The sequence below is a fragment of the Elgaria multicarinata genome, chromosome 4 (genome assembly GCF_023053635.1).
Source record: "Elgaria multicarinata webbii isolate HBS135686 ecotype San Diego chromosome 4, rElgMul1.1.pri, whole genome shotgun sequence".
Taxonomy (NCBI): domain Eukaryota; kingdom Metazoa; phylum Chordata; class Lepidosauria; order Squamata; family Anguidae; genus Elgaria; species Elgaria multicarinata.
This window is the reverse complement of record NC_086174.1, coordinates 53429890-53446456: the sequence shown is the minus strand read 5'-3', so window position 1 is coordinate 53446456 and position 16567 is coordinate 53429890. Positions and strand designations below refer to the sequence as shown.

At 39.0% G+C, this 16567-nt stretch overlaps 1 protein-coding gene across 4 annotated transcripts in view; it reads left to right on the top strand.

Annotated features, from left to right (window-relative positions):
• SPAST (spastin) overlaps positions 1 to 16567 on the top strand; it is a 38316-nt gene that overhangs the window by 7668 nt on the left and 14081 nt on the right. For 2 of the 4 annotated variants that reach the window (XM_063124297.1, XM_063124296.1), the window contains exons 4-5: positions 6756 to 6851; positions 13000 to 13187. In XM_063124297.1, the coding sequence (XP_062980367.1) occupies positions 6756 to 6851; positions 13000 to 13187 (284 nt within the window). The remainder of the gene's footprint in view (positions 1 to 6755; positions 6852 to 12999; positions 13188 to 16567) is intronic. The other 2 variants (XM_063124300.1, XM_063124298.1) reach the window with 1 other exon arrangement.

Here is a 16567-nt window from a genome sequence, read left to right as displayed (position 1 = left end):
AATGCCTTGTGGGCCAGATTGGGGATTCTCATGGGCCAGAGGTTTCCCACTGCTGTTTTAAACCAACATGCACATTGAAAGAAGCATGTTGCTCAACTAATTTATACTGTGGTGGATTGAATGTAAGCCACCTGCATTGTTCTGTGATGCTATTAAAAACCCTAGCTCTTCCTTACTTTGGTTATGTGGTGCGGTTTACACTGCAGGCAGAGCTATAGGTGGGCTACTACAGTATGGTTTTGGCTCAGGAATCCTTCATTTAGTAGGTAGAGGAAAGGGCATACGAGGACTTGCATGGGGAAGATGAGTTCCTCATACGTTTTATTCCACTTTTGTGAAGTGCTGATAGTGTGAAGGAGCAGCACATTTTCAGGAAACTGACAGCACATTTGCAATTAGTTTAATTAAGACATAGTGATTGCCGGCCCATAGCCTTTGTATTGCTGTTTTGTCTAGTTTCTATTAAGATTGGAGGAGTTAAGATGTTGTAAAATTGCAACTTATGCATGTTGCCCAAGTTCACATATTTCCGTCTGCCTGAAGGCAGGTTGAAGTTCATCAAGTCAAGGTAGTAAGGCTGTATATAGACTTAAAAATTCAGTGGTGAGGTTTTTGTGAAGCTCAATCACTACATTTGCGACAGACTTGAAGTCTTCCCAGAGATAGAACTTTTATTTTCCTGTTTGAGGTGAAGTCAAATTTGGAAACTGCTGATCAGCTGATTCCAGTTTCATTCAGTATTGGACCCATCCCTGATCCTAGAAGAAAGTAAGCTCCTTTGTTTGGCACAGGAGGCAGCCAATCCAAAAGGAACTTTCCTTCTTCTAAGAGCAGGGCTATGGCCAGTGCTCCTGGGTTGACCTATGTGTCAGTCAAGGAGCTGTTTTCCCATCCCATCAACCAATTGCAGTGTGCAGAAAGAGGGGGAAGCCTTAAGCAAAAGCACCAAACAAACATTTAATTGAATAATCATGTAAACAAATAACAAATATTACAAAAAAGTAATAACAAATATTAAAAACATACACCCTCAAACACCAGAATATAGTTATTTCAAGCCTATTGAAGGTCTCTTCAGGAACTGATGGCATGAGCTCCCTGGCCTACCTCACTTTCATGTTCCTTGAGGGCACACAGGTCCCTCAGGGAACATAAAATAATTTATTTTATTTAGATATGTAGATATTTATACCCCATCCTAGTTCCTGTGCACTACGTGCAGAGACTCAACAATTTAATTTTTTTTAAAGCTGCAATAAAAATACAGAGGCAGAGACCATGGGTTGCATCTAGTAAAATCCTTCTGCAGATGGGAGATTTTTTTATTCAGTGGAACTTTACTGCTGGTGAAGCGGGGAGATGAAGGCAATATTCAACAAATTCCCCACCCCCTGCAGTCTCCTATGTCCTCACAAAATCTGCAACCAACAACTCACAAGAAAACAAAGACTGTATGCTGCTGTCATGAATATAGCAGTGTCTTCTAAGTATTTTTGTGTTGTATATGTCTGTGTATGCTATACACAGGACTTTTCTAATGTTGTAAATTGCCTTATATAGAAAACTGGATGCTATGCATTTGAGTGAGCAAAAGCTTAAAACCTTCAAAGTATTTTTCTCATTCCAAAAGAGAAAATATAAGTGTTCCCCAAATTTATAAGTTTTCAGTGTTCCCTCAAATTTCCATTTTTTCCTTAGAAAATTTGAAAACGAAGTCCTGGGGTTATATATGTTTGAGGAAATGGACTAAGCTTTCCCCTTCCCTGGCCATCAAATCTCTAATGCCATCACCCTACCCCTTCTAAGTCCTCTCTAAACCCAATTCTTGTGTAAAGCCTTTGGCTTATCACAATTAAAACCAACCCAGAGTAACGTATTCATCCTCTGCCCTCCCTTCCCCTCCCTTTGGTGCTTTCTCTTCCCTTCTACCAATGTCTTCAAGATTGTGTGATCTTCAAGATAAGAGACCTATCTTTGTTTGTGTTACTCTGTAAAGTGCCCTGTAGATGTATGCAGTATAATAAAACTATAAGTAGTAGCTAGGATTTTCTTTCTGTAGTAAGCTTCCTATATAACACATGCAGTCTTGTGTGGCATTTAAATTTTAGGTAATCAAATAATATATTTTATTTTGGGAAGTCATCTGAAATCAGTCTGTTCTAGCTGGGGAGCAGGTGAGAGACGAAGAAATCTAGTATTGCCAATCCAAAAAGTTATAAATCTGTAATCGAACACTTTAAATAATAACATTGCAAGTAATGATTTTTGCTCCCAATATGTTACATTTGGAATTCAGACTTGTATTTCCATCCTAGTTCTCTCAAAGGGTAACTTGCTGTTCTGTTCTCCAGCCAGTCAATTTCTAAAACTGAGTAAGGGCACAATTCTATGTGGATACCCAGCAACCTCTGAACTTGGAGGCTGCTGAGTATCCAATCCAAGGCAAGAGGACAATGGAGGAGTTTTTCGCCTCCACTCTCCAGCAACGATTTCGCCCGTCTAGCAACAGCACCTTAGAGGGGGAGCAAGTTGGGGTGGCCACAGGATAGATTCTAGCCAGCTGCCCTAGTCTCCTCCCCTCCCTGCCCCCAAGGACGTCAACTTTTCACCATCTCCGCACTCTGTTTTCCCGAACAAGGAGAGGTAGTTAGTGCAGTTAGCTCAACTCTGGCTATGAGAGGGAAGGGGAATGGAGCATGGTTTCTTGGCTATGAGGTCAGAGCCCTGTCTAAAGTGCATAGGATTGCTCCCTAAGAAACTACAATTCTAGCTAGACTTACTTACTGTGGAGTACGTTGTATTGAACTCGGTGGAGCTTACTTCCAAGTAAACATGCATAAGATTTGGCTGTAAGACTCAAAATGAAAAGTGTTGTGTGTTTCCCACTTACATTTAGGTGTATGAGTTTGGGCTTTATTTTGGTGATTGGAGTAAATTAATGCGGCTCTCCTTAAATGGTCTTAATTTCTAGTAAATCAATGGTTTTTATTTATTTATTTATTTATTTATTACATTTATATACCACCCCATAGCTGAAGCTCTCTGGGCGGTTTACATATGTTATCCATAATATATAAGTATTATTTGTACATTCTCCAGATTTCCTCGTTTGCTGTTCTCACTCAAGGAAAACAGAGAGCGAAACTAGACATGGCATACAATTCAAATGTATCTCCCCCCCACGCTCATGGTTTTGTTTTGGAGTTCAAGCCCAATCTTGTACTCAGTTTCTTGGGCAAGTTGCTGGTTCTTTATGACTAGCCAGTTCCCCCAGCAGCCATTTTGTGACTAGCCATATCCCCCATAGCAGCCATTTTGTTGTGCTTGTGACAGTTTCTCCTATTTCCAAATGTGCCCATGGGCTGAACAGGTTGGAGACCCTGCAGTAACCAAAAGCAGCCTCATAGGGCTAAAAAAATTGAATGGAGAAATGGCATTTGGAAGGGCTGCTTAATGCCTCATCTCTGGCTATTTATTCATTTTTGTCTTAGAATTATAATCCTGCCCCCCTCCCCAGCTATACTGCCAGTGGGGGGAGCATCAAGCAGTCTTCCCCCACCTCACAACCATATGTCCACTCAAACCTGCAACCTCCTGATACTGCAAATACATGCAACTCACATGCAACTCATACTGCAAATACATGCAACTCACTGCATGTTACATCTAGTTTAGATTCGATCTTACTAAATGTTGCAAAAATGAGTGATGTATGTATGTACTTGAAGTTAAGTAAAGTATTATGGTTGGTATAGAATGGACCATGTTTGGTGATTATTGACAATATGTAACTTTGTGTTTTTTTTAAAGACTATGCAAGAATGAAAATTTACATAGCTGTAGTATGTGCTGTGTTAACATAATTTGCCTTTTTATGTATGGGATGTCCAGTTTAGATGGCAATCCCTTTAAGCTAGAGCCGTTTCTCTTGTTCATTGCTTCCCCTACTCCTCTTCACCTCCACTTATGTGAGAAGTGTGGAGGGAACCCTTTTCCCCCCAAGGCATAGATTAAATTTAACTTTGCTGTTTTTGTGAAAGACTCTTACTTACTCTTGCTCCTTTCTTCTTGAGATGGGGGCTTGGGGTAATTTAGGATCCTGGTGAAGGGTGCAGTAGTAGCGAGGTCTTAAGGTATTTATGTTTTGTTTTTCTGCAGAAGACTTAACATGGCTTCCTCTTGGGAAAAATGTGTTAAGTTTCCTAGGCCAGAAAGTAGACCCTTGACAGCATGAATTTATGAATCACTACTCAGAAGAAAGTCTCACTGAATTCAGTACACTTACTCTCAAATTAAGCATGCTTTGTAGCCTGAAGGTTAGGGCTATATAAAAGCCTGAAAGTTACTAACTTCCATAATGCACTACATTGGAGAAAATGCCTTGGACTCTTTAGAATTTATATTGTACCTTTTATTAATAGGACTTAAGGAGATTGCTAACGGTTGTTTAGCATAGGGTAACAATGGTGAATGTATAGCTGGAGAGAACAAAGAGCGCAATACTTAAACATGCCTTGTTTATAAAAGGCAGACCCCGTCTGGTTGAAATTTGGTGTGATAGAAAAACAACTTCATTTAACTTTGAAGAATCAGTAAATGGGATCTAAGCTGGTTTACAGTATCTAATAAAAGCACATACAAGAAAGAGACTTTTTCACACAGTGCATAGTTAAATTATGTAATTCACTACCACAAGATGTAGTGATGGGTACCAATTTGGATGGCTTTAAAAGGGGATTGGATAAATTCCTGGAGGAGAAGGCTATCAGTGGCCACTAGCCCTGATGGTTATGTGCTATCTCCAATATCTGAGGCAGTAAGCCTATGTGCACCAATTGTTGGGGAACATGGGTGGGAGGGGGCTGTTGCACAATGTCCTGCTTGTGCGTTCTTGGTCTACAGCTGGTTGGCCGCTGTGTGAACTGACTGCTGGACTAGATGAACCCTTGGTCTGATCCAGCATGGCATTTCTTAAGTTCTTATAGTGATTGCAGCCAATTATGAAATATTTAAGCAATGCTGGGGCTGATAATTAATATTCCTCCTTTGATGTGACCTCAAAATGTGAATTGTGCTTTCGTTTTATCACCTGTTTCTGATCCTGTTGCTGAAAATGTTTATTCATTATAAGACTCTAATATTAAAGAGCTGGCTGAGATCACATGTTTCACCTCTTTGGGGAATAGGATGCAAGCATTAGATTAGTGAGAGGAGTGTTTTTCCTAATGAACAGAGCATTTGAATTCTCTGTTTAACCTAAAAGGGTGCTTCATTTGGAATCACTTATGAATGAAGACTGAGAATCAAGAGGATCCAAAGATCTTGAGAATAAAGACATGAGTTACTTTTTTTAAAAAAAATCTTTCTGCCCTTCAATTCAAAATTTCCATGGCGGTTTACAGTATCTAATAAAAGCACAACCAAAACAGAAAAGTATCCTCAAGTATCCCGGTACCAAGCTGTTGAGAGCTTTAAAGGCAAGCACCAGGTTTGAATTGTGCTCATAAATGAACTGGAAGCCAGTGGAGCTCGCTTTAGCACTGGTGAGATGTTCCTGATCTGGTTCTAGTTAATAGCCAAAGCTGGTTCTAGCTAGCTTGTAGCCTCCATGGGTGGAGGAAGGGCTGTATCCTGTTGATGTAGGATAGGAGTAGTGAGAGAATGAAGGGCAAAGAAGGCTTGAGAAGCTTAAATTTCAAATACTGTTTAGAAATAATTGGCCACATGTTTGGCTGTAAATCTCATATACTTTAGGTAGTATGGCAGCACATATGGATGTTTCATGTGCGTTTGTCTTTTTGAGGTGCGATCTACTACTGCTGAAGGTCATATTTTTTATTAAAGACAATTAGGTAACAGCGAGTGCAAGAAAGGTGCCTTTATTAAGACACAGAAAGTCATATGATAACCATCAGTATTGATGATAACCATAATTTCTTTAAACTATGACCACCTTCATTCAAGATCTTAGGAAGAGCTTGAGTAAGAATCTGTATTTTTACCTGTTTGTTACAAACTGAATTTGTTTTTCATTTAAGGCCTTTTTAAAGTTACAGATATGTTGCACTAATCCTTTATGTGGAAGCATATAAGTAGACATAATAAAATCAGAAAGGAGATATGACTTGTATGTGCTGAGGAGGAAAGAGGGAGAAAGTCCTGTTGCGTTAGCAGACATCAGCTAGTGGGATGTTAGATTTAACAGTTAATATTTAATTATGTAGCAATATTTATTGCACAGTTAATCTGAGGATGTCAGCCAGACCAGAAAGTTGTTCAGTATAATTTATAAAATTGTCAAGCAGCTTGTTATTAGCTGAGACATTTTGTGTCATGGCATTAGCTGTTTATGGATTAGTAATTATACACAAATATTTGCCAACCATGGTTAATATAAGGTGGTGTTGCAACTTGTACCAATTGGTTATAGACTTGTACCAATTGGTCTCTTTTCTATAGATAAGACCATCATAAGTTTTCATATGCTGAAAAATTCCCCACCAGTCTTTTGTTGTTAGTTCTTATTAACTCAGTTGTTGACAGCAGTTCACAATTTTTTCATAACAACAGTACTTCATTTATTAGATGAACTTGTAATTTCATAACATTGCGAACATTAGGCATATACTTTGTAACTTTCTCCATATTAGGTCAACTGATGGCAAAGTCATTTTGGTGTGATTAGTGTACATAACTTTCATTTGTTCATTTTTTGTTTTTTATTTGTCCTTTCCCCCCCTTTGTTTGTTGCATAGAGAAGATGCAGGCAGTTAAGCAAATCCCCAAGCCGCAAATGGAAGTCTATAGTGACAGTACTAACCTGGTATGCCGAAATGGACATCTCCAGTCAGGTGGGTTTAGTTTTACCAGCACCTAATTAATTAAGGGGATGTCTATCAGTATCTAGCATAAACAAAAAAAAATATATGCAGTGCTAAATTGCCTGCTCCTAATCTATTTTAAAATGTCTTCTATTTAAATAATTTGTATAAGTGCATTCATTCCATCCTCAAAAATTGCCTTGACATTGTTCTTGCTAAACTGCTTTCCTTGTACTTTAAAGTTTGCTGTGTTTTAAAATAAAATAACCGCAAAGGCAAGATAGTTCTAAAATTGCTTTTAAAAGGCAGTTTAACAGTTTGTAAAAACACAACATCAGGAAAAATAAACTGGTAGTTTTCATAGGCTGTAGTAAACTAGAGGACATAAAGATTATTTGAATTCTGTTTTCTGTTAAAAGCAGCCAAGTGATATTTTGTTTATACCTCCACTAGAAGAAATTGCTCTCTGGTCTTGTTTGTCACAAAGTGAGTTTAGAATGCCAGAAGAAGGCTTCACACAAGTAAAAATAGAGAATTATTGATTTAACCAGGAGTGCTATGATTGAGAAAATCTGCTTAAAGACTATATATGTGGGGAAATCATTGTCACCTAACTTTCTTAAAGTATGCTCTAAATATTAAAGGAAAACTTTAATCTGTTTGGTAATTGGGTTTAGATAAAATAATTAGCTGCCACAAGTTCCTATTAATTTCTTAGTTAATCACTTCAGTCATTTTCACTTTCAGATGAAATATTCAATTACTGTCAAATTTGTAAACTATGCTAAAATGTAAGCATGGTTTCTTAATAGAAATCTGATGTATTAGATTTTTGTCCTGCCTTTCCTGACAATGCTTTATGGATCTAAGTTTTCTTTTTAAAAACCAAACAAATAAACACGTGCTTGTTGGATTTGGGGCAGAAATACCCTCTTTTCACCCTTATCTGGCATTTTTCTCTGTTATGGTATGATGTGTACAGGCAATATTTTTGTAGAGCAGAGGTGGGCAAGCGTCAGGCTGCTTGGTAAAAAGTAAAACAGTAAAGACTACTTCTGTTTTAATAGAGCTCTGAGATCCACTAACTGAAACCTGATGCAAAAAAACTTTTTTAACACTAAGAATTAAAGAATTCTGAGTCCAGCAATTTGTTCTAAGTACTAGAACTATACAAAACCACAGTTCTCCCACAGGAAAATCCACTCCTGGTTATCCCAAGCCCTCCATTTCACCAGCATAATGTAAGGTGGGGGAAAGTGAGTTAATCATTTTTGTTGCTACTATTATCCAACAACTGAGGGTTGGAAATCCTTGCTGATCTACTGCAAACACCCCATAAATTTACCATTAAATCCAGATCTTCCTTCTACTCACCCTTACTGTAAGGCATCAGTGTGTGACCTTTCCATATTGCTACAGTACCATTAACTTCGATCCTATATTAATTGGATATATATAATATATATGTGTGTGTGTGTGTGTGTGTGTGAGAGAGAGAGAGAGAGAGAGAGAGAGAGAGGGTTTACCTCCCAAAGTTGTTGGATTTCATCTAACATAATCCCTGGACATTTGCCATGCCAGTGGGATTTGGAGTCCCAACAACAACTGGAGGGCAACAGGTTCCCCAGTCTAACTGTATTAGGAGCTTGATGATTGCCCTGATCCCACTTTGTGTTCTATTTGTGCAATCTCATTGCAGAAGAAATCACTGCTTGCTCTGTTTTCTTAAATGCAACTGCTTTCCCTTGTTCTGTAAAGCTCAAATATTTATATATTATAATGCTGTTATACCACTTAATATATTAAAATCCCTAAGTGGGATTAAGGATATTGATTAGGCTGTATTGTAATCAGCTCTGGTCTATTAAGATGCGCATCTGAGAAAATTTTTGAAAAAAAATGTTCTTGAATGAGGGGGGCAGTTTTGCACAGAGGTTTCTTTTTAGAGGGATTAATTGTCACTTGGCAGTACAGTAGCAAGTGATTGATTTTTCCACTTCTTTTAAAAGCCTCTTCTGAAACTGTGTGGAGATGTGTTACTTTATTTTTAAATGTTTGTTGCCTTTCCATCAATAACACTAAGGTAATGTACATATACATACTCACTGTCACCCATGATATCATGGACGCTGTAATGATCAGCTATTCTGTAGTCTTGCTACAGTCTTGGGTATATTTTAGCTTGTGTGATGAACTGAGCTGGAACTTTTGTGCCCTAACATATCTGAAGGAGTTTGATTACATTTTCTGGGAAGGCAACATAATTTGATTCCTTTTAAAGCAAGCTCCTGGTAAATACTCCAAATAAATAATCCTGCTGATTGGGAATCTGCAATATCCTATTGATCAGGCTTCCCCAACCTGGTAACCTACAAATGTGTTGGACTATAACTCCCACCACTCTCACGCAGCATGTTTGGCTGGGGAAAGATGGGGAGTTGTAGTCAAACACATTGAATGGCTCCACTTTGGGGAAGGCTGCTCTTGATTATATCATAGTTGAGATAGCTGTTAAAACATGGGACAAAAGTGGCCTTTGCTAGTTAGATGTATGGATTGCAGACGTATGGAATGATTACTCCACAAAGCCCAGTCTGCTCTCTGGTTTACCAGTGAACTAGGGGGAATGAAGTTCAATGGAAGACAACTGGAATACAAGTGGCATAAATGTCAATGTGAATCCGGCCAAACACAGAGAACAGTTTATTATCAATAAACTGTGGCAATGATGACAGCCAAGAAGTAGTCTTTTATGGCATCATTGCATCCTTGACTACTTCCACCTGAGCTTTTCTGAGTGCTTCAGGCCTAATTCAGTTTGGCCCATAGGATGATATCAGAAGCCTGATATCATATTGGAAGCCTGTTGTGACATTGCTATGCACATCAAGGATAAAACTGCAAAACTACTGAAATTAAATTGGATTTCAGTAGTTTTGTAGTTCAGTCTGTGGATGTATCAAGAGTACCATTTAATCCAGTGTTGTGGGATTAATTTTTCCTTTTTTGCAGTCTTAGGATGTACACAAGGTGATTGGAATTGATGCTTGACCCTTGCTGATAGCTTATTTCATGATATAGAAGGCTGGATCAGGGGATAATAAATGCCTCTTTTTTTAGAAGGAGCCGTCTTGGCTGTTTTGCAGGAGATAGCTATGAGGCTGCTTCTAAAGATTCTGAGGGTTGTAATAATCAGCCAGTCCCAAATATCCCTTTCTTGAGCAAAATGTGCCAGTGGATGCTAGCCATGCAACTCCAGTCACTCTTGATTGAAACCAATTATCTAGATCCATTATAATCTAATTTCCTGCCTGATTTGGCTCAAACTGTCTTGATTGTTAGGATAGATTATCTATTCTTGGAGAAGGACAGGGGGAGTGCAGCGCTAAATTCTTCCAGATCTTCAGCAGCTTTTGTTACCATTACCCATGGTTTTCTTCATTTTAATAGGCTGTCTGAGTTGGAAGTTGGGGACATGGTATTACAGTGGTTCCGCTAATATCTGGATTCCAGAAGATGGTGGTTGGGTGCCACTTGTTAGATCCCCTGGCATTTATGCTGTATTACTTCTTGTCACCCATTCTTTTAAAATCTACATGAAGATGTTGAGTTAAGTTATCCATGGTTTTGGGAGCTGGGTGTTACCAACATGCAGATAATACTCAGCAGTTTCTCCTTTGCATTGGATTTAAGTGAGGTGCTTGAAGTACTAAACTGTTTCATAAAATCAATAATGGACTGTGTAAAGGTCTGTTGAAAGGTGCTTTGTCTAGGAAGGGGTGGTCAACTTGTTCCAGATGGGGTTGCAATCCTTCTAAAAGACCAGGTCTACAGTTCGGATGTACTCATTGATCAGTTTTGTGGTATGGGGTGTCTTTCACCACCTGAGACTGGTATGCGAGCTGGAACCCCTTCTGGAGAGTGTGCTCACAGCTATCCATGCTCTGGCAGCTTCCAGAATAACTATTGCATTGCTGGTAGGGCTGCACTTGAAAAAATGTTGAGAAGCTTTAGTTAATTCAGAGTACAGCTGCTAGGCTACTAACAGAGACCAAACACATTTCGCTAGCACTTAAGGAACTACAATGGGTTCTGGTCTGTCTCCAAGCACAGTTCAAAACCCTAGATGGCTTGTAACCCAAGGTACCTTAGGGGACCATCTTCTGTGACATCAACCTGCCCAGGTACTAATGTCAGTGTCTGAGGCCCTTCTCTGGATACCTTCGCCATGTGAGTTGGTGATTGGGGCTGTGGCACCCAGCTTGTGGAATTTTTCTAGGAAGTCCCATATAGTGCCTGCTTACCCTTCCCTGTACCTGTTGGCATTCTCTTCCCCTCCTTATTGTTTTACTATGATTTTATTAGATTGTAAGCCTATGCGGCAGAGTCTTGCTATTTACTGTTTTACTCTGTACAGCACCATGTACATTGATGGTGCTATATAAATAAATAATAATAATAATAATAATAATAATTTCCCAAGGTTTAAAAAATCATTGTGTTCTTTTTTTAAAAACAACAACAACCCTTTGTTTTTTTTAATGTTTGCTATTGTTTATTCTTGCATTGATGTTATTTTGGTCATATTTAATGTTTTGTGAACCACCCTGAAAAACTTTAACTTGAAGAGTGGTACAAGACGTTTAAGAAGGGAAGACTGACATTCTAAGAGGAAAACAAATGTCTTTATTGCTTCACTATCTCACTGGTAGCTTATACACTGAAATCTAAAGTGATTAAAATGTGACTAGGTAAAGATAAAGCATGTTACTTCAGTTCACTCAGGCCCAATAAAACCATTACATTATTACTGAAGCCTAATAAAATCATTGCGAGATAGCATAGGCTGAATTGTTCTTAAATTCTGAACTTCAGCAATGTAACACAATTCAGATAATGATAAAAATCAATGCGAGTGTGGCTTTTTAAAGTGTGGTGTGCGGTTTTCTTTTAGTTCATGTTTTTCAAATGTGAATGCAAGTTTGAGAACTTGTGGACATTTTTGGAGAATGTGTTTTCCTGTTTACATTCATGGTTGCGAACAGGCAATTTTTGAGTCATTTGTGAACTGAACCGAAATTCTCATACACTCCTAACTATAGCTGAAATTGCATGTTGCATGTTTCCTAGAAGCGTATGGCCTGGTGTACGTTGTTGGGCTTGGCTAATATTAGCCATATTTCTGGCAGCTTTTTTCTTTTCTAAATACTTAGTGCTGTTTGGATGCCACAGAGATCATTGCACATAGCCTGTCTCATACTGGTATAGTCTAGTCACTACACTGTAGTGACTAAGTTTTAAAATGGGAAGCCCCCAGATCAGATCTCATCTCTGTTATGAATTTATTAGACAAATATTTCTCTCAAAGGATCGTAATATTTCTGTTGAGCAGTAGTCTTCAACAGGTCCAGACCTGAGACTGACCTCGGACTTCCAACCTGCAACATGGGATTCATTTTCGCAATTTTACTTTTGAATTGTACTTCATAGTCCTAATGCTGTGACCCATCTGGACTGATCTCACAAACCACTTTTGGGTCACGACCCACCATTTCAAGGCCACTGCTTTAGAGTATTGAATATTCTAAAGTACTGTGTCAAGTAGTATAGCCTTCCTCAACTTGGTGCTCTCCAGATGTGTTGGACTACATCTCCCATCAATGGCCAATATTTCTGGAGGGCAGCAGGTGGGGAAGGCTGTAGTAGCTTAAAGATTAAACAATTTTTGCAATACGATAATCATGCATGCTATGGGGATTAACTTATTTTCAGGATGCTAAACACCAGAAAAGTTATTAACAGGATTAGCTATGATAATACACAGGCTGTATCACCAGTTGTGTTTAACTTCTAGTTGGTAATAAAACAATTAACACAACTAATCTTAAAGTTAATGATGGTCCAGCAGTAGTGTTAATTTCTGTCCATTTACAGGAGTATTCTACCAACAGTGCAGGTAAAAAACTTCTACATGAATAGCAAGAAAAATATAAACATACTTAGGTCATAATTGTGAATATGGGGTGACTTGAAGAAATTCTGTAAAGCAGTACATTTGATTAAGATGCAACTTGTTATTTTTAAGCAGCTATATGGAGATTTGCAACTGCCTGGTTTTGTTGTTGTTGTTGTTGAGTATGCTCTATATTGACATACCTATTTTTTTTCCTTTTTGTAGAAAGTGGAGCTGTTCCAAAAAAGAAGGATCCACTGACTCACACTAGTAACTCACTTCCTCGTTCAAAATCTGTGGCAAAAACTGGATCTATAGGCCTCTCAGGGCACCAAAGGACACCTAGTTATAGTGGAGTGTCTAATTTTTCTGTACCTAGACAGGGAACAGTTCCTGCAACTTCAACTCAGAAGGTAAGATGGAAGACTCCATGTACAGTGTGCTGCATATTTGTCAGCTTGTCTTTAATAGAAAAGTTGCCATTCCAAATTGAGGAGTTGTGTTTTATAAATGGCAGTTGAAATCTTTACATTAAAGCTTAGAAATCTTTAAGCTCATTTCTGTAGCTTAGTGGCAGAGCACAAGCTTTGTATGCAGAAGATTCTAGGTTTGATCCTCAGCATCCCTAAGCAGGGCTGGAAAATCCTGGAGAGCCACTGCCAGTCAGTATAGACAATACTGAACTATATGGACCAGTGGTCTGATGTAGTACAAGGGAGGTTTGCATGTTTATAATTCCAAAGTGTCTTCTAGAGAAAAGTGTAGCACTTGTTTGGATTGCATCCAGTGGTGGTCATTCTGATGGAAAGTATCCACCGGCAGACTGGGGAGGGATGTAATTTTCAGCAATTCCCTCCTCTCCCTTAGCCTTCCACTCTGCTCTGGAGAACTGGGAGCAAAATTCTGGAGCAAAATCTTTTGGCGAGGGGTAGAAATCACTGAAAGTCAAACCCCGTCCTGTTCTGTGGTGGAGGGCTTCTGTCATTGGAGGGAATTAGTTGTGTTCTGTCCCATGTGCTAGAAATTCTGTCCCATGTGCTAGAAATTAGTAGCTAGTGGTGCTAAGATGGTCTGATCTTCTCAGTTACAAAACTGTTCCAAGGCTTTAAGCATGGGATTGGGAGTGGCTACAGTTATGTCCTGGTGCTTGGAACAACATTACATACAGTTTTCAATTTGCCGTTAGCATCTTTCCTGCTGAAAAATCAGGAAAGGAATCTTGGAATTGTGGTAGATTATCAAAGAAAACATGTCATATGTCATGGTAGCAAATTGTGGAGGGACATTTATGTCTCATTTCCGGTTTCAATGAACAACCTAAGAATGAGCCGTTTTTAGGTTGTTAGCATGACATCTGAACCTGGACACTGAGGGTTGTTTAGTGGTTAAACAATACAGAATTAACCCATGATTTGTTCTTGGGTTAACTCTGGGGTGTTTAATCTTAAACACCCCAGAGTGTCCAGGTTCGGACATCATGCTAACAACGTCTGAACAGGGTATTTGTAGGTTGTTTACTGAACCTGGAAACAGTTATTTGCTCTACTGCCCTATCTATTCTCAAATTCGTTCTAAATATTTAGATTGTTTTTTTGAGAATAAGTCCAGCTAGTCCGATTCAGAAAGAATATACTTTTTGTTTACATACAATAACAAGATTGTCATATTGGCATCAGCCAACTTAGCTCTTACAGCCCAAATGTATAGAGCAAAATTTCTGACCTTGCAGAATGTATTATTTGTTTTAGCATTTTTTTATTATGCTTGTTGTAACCATTCACTGCCAAAAGATGAGATATTAGCCCCAGGTTTAGTTGGCTTCAAGAAATTCGATAAATTCATCCAGGAAAGGTCTTCTCAATATTTTTTATTTATTTATAATAAATCTCCTTTGGCAGGGGCCCTTCTCCGTGAGCCCCTGCCAAAGGAAGTGAGGCAGGTGGCTACTAGGACGGCTTTCTCCGCTGTGGCACCCCGGTTGTGGAATGAGCTCCCCAGAGAGGTCCGCCTGGCGCCTACACTGTTCTGCTTTCATCTCCAGCTGAAGATCTTTTTATTCTCTCAGTATTTTAACATTTAATTTTAACTTAAATTTAAATCTTACTGTTTTAACTCTGTATTTTAATCTTATATCAATTTTGCTGCGTGGTTTTATCCTGGTTGTGCTTTTTATATTGTATTTGTGCTTTTAACCTGTTGGTTGTTTTATTATGGTTTTAATTTTTGTGAACCGCCCAGAGACCTTTGGCTATTGGGCGGTATAAAAATGTAATAAATAAATAAATAATTTATTACATTTTTATACCACCCAATAGCTGAAGCTCTCTGGGCAGTTCACAAAAATTAAAACCATGAAAAGCATAAAAACAACCAACAATTTAAAAACATGAATACAAAATACAATTTAAAAAGCACAACCAGGATTAAAACCAAACAGCAAAAATTGAGATAGGTTAAAATATAGAATTAAAACAGCAAAGTTTAAATTTAAGTTAAATTAAGTGTTAAAATGCTGAGAAAATAAAAAGGCGATGAAAGGAGTACATTGTAGGTGCCAAGCGAACCTCTCTGGGGAGCTCATTCCACAGCCGGGGTGTCACAGCAGAGAAAGCCGTCCTAGTAGCCACCTGCCTCACTTCCTTTGGCAGGGGCTCGTGGAGAAGGACCTCTGTAGATGATTTTAAGGTCCGGGCAGGCACATATGGGAGGAGGCATTCCTTCAAATATCCTGGCCCCAAGCCGTTTAGGGCTTTGAATGTTAGTACCAGCACTTTGAATCGGGCCTGGACCTGGACTGGCAGCCAGTGAAGTTGTAGAAGGACTGCCGTGATATGGTCTCGCTGGCCAGTCCCTGTTAATAGGCGGGCTGCCCTGTTTTGTACCAGCTGAAGTTTCCGGACCGTTTTCAAAGGCAGCCCCACGTATAACGTATTATAGTAATCCAAATGAGAGGTTATCAGAGCATGGATAACTATAGCTAGGCTATCTCTGTCCAGATAAGGGCGTATTTGGTATATCAGCCTAAGCTGATAAAAGGTGCTCTTTGCCACTGAGTTCACCTGTGCCTCAAGTGACAGTTCTGGATCCAAGAACACCCCCAAACTACGGACCTGATCCTTTAGGGAGAGTACAACCCCGTCCAGGACAGGGTAAACATCAATAGCCATGATGTCTCTGAATCTGGAGATTCTAGAGGTAATATGCTTCTGAATACCAATTGCTGGGAAGAAATTATGGGTTATTGCCTTGTGGAATTCTTGAAACATTTTGTGAGAAATACAATGCTGGACTTGATGGGCCTGTTTGGTCTGATCCAGCAGAGCTGCTCTTAGGATTTGTCAAAATATTTCTGGATAAATGAAGTGTACTCCAAATATTTTCTTGTTTCACCCATCCCAGTAACTATCCTTTTTGAATCCAGTTATAGAGTACAGATTACAGGCCTGAGCCTTCATTGTGCTGGGAGGCCATTAAGTTGTAGAGGCCATTAACTTTCCTTTCAGCCCCACACCTAATGCGTACAAGTTCCCAAAACCCATATTTCCCCACCTTTCCAGGATCCTTTAAGCTATTAGGACTCTTCTTTAAGCTTTTTTTTTTTTTTAAAAAAAGGGTAGGACTGGGAAGGAAGTGCTTCCCCTAATGCATATTTACCTCCACTAAAGGACAGTTTAAGCACTGAAGTGGGCAGAGATCCCCCAAACTGTATAAGGAAACCTGAAAGAAGAGGAGGAACTGGGTTGGGGAATGTATGCTTTAAGGCTTACATTCCCAAGTCCAACTTCTCTTTCCT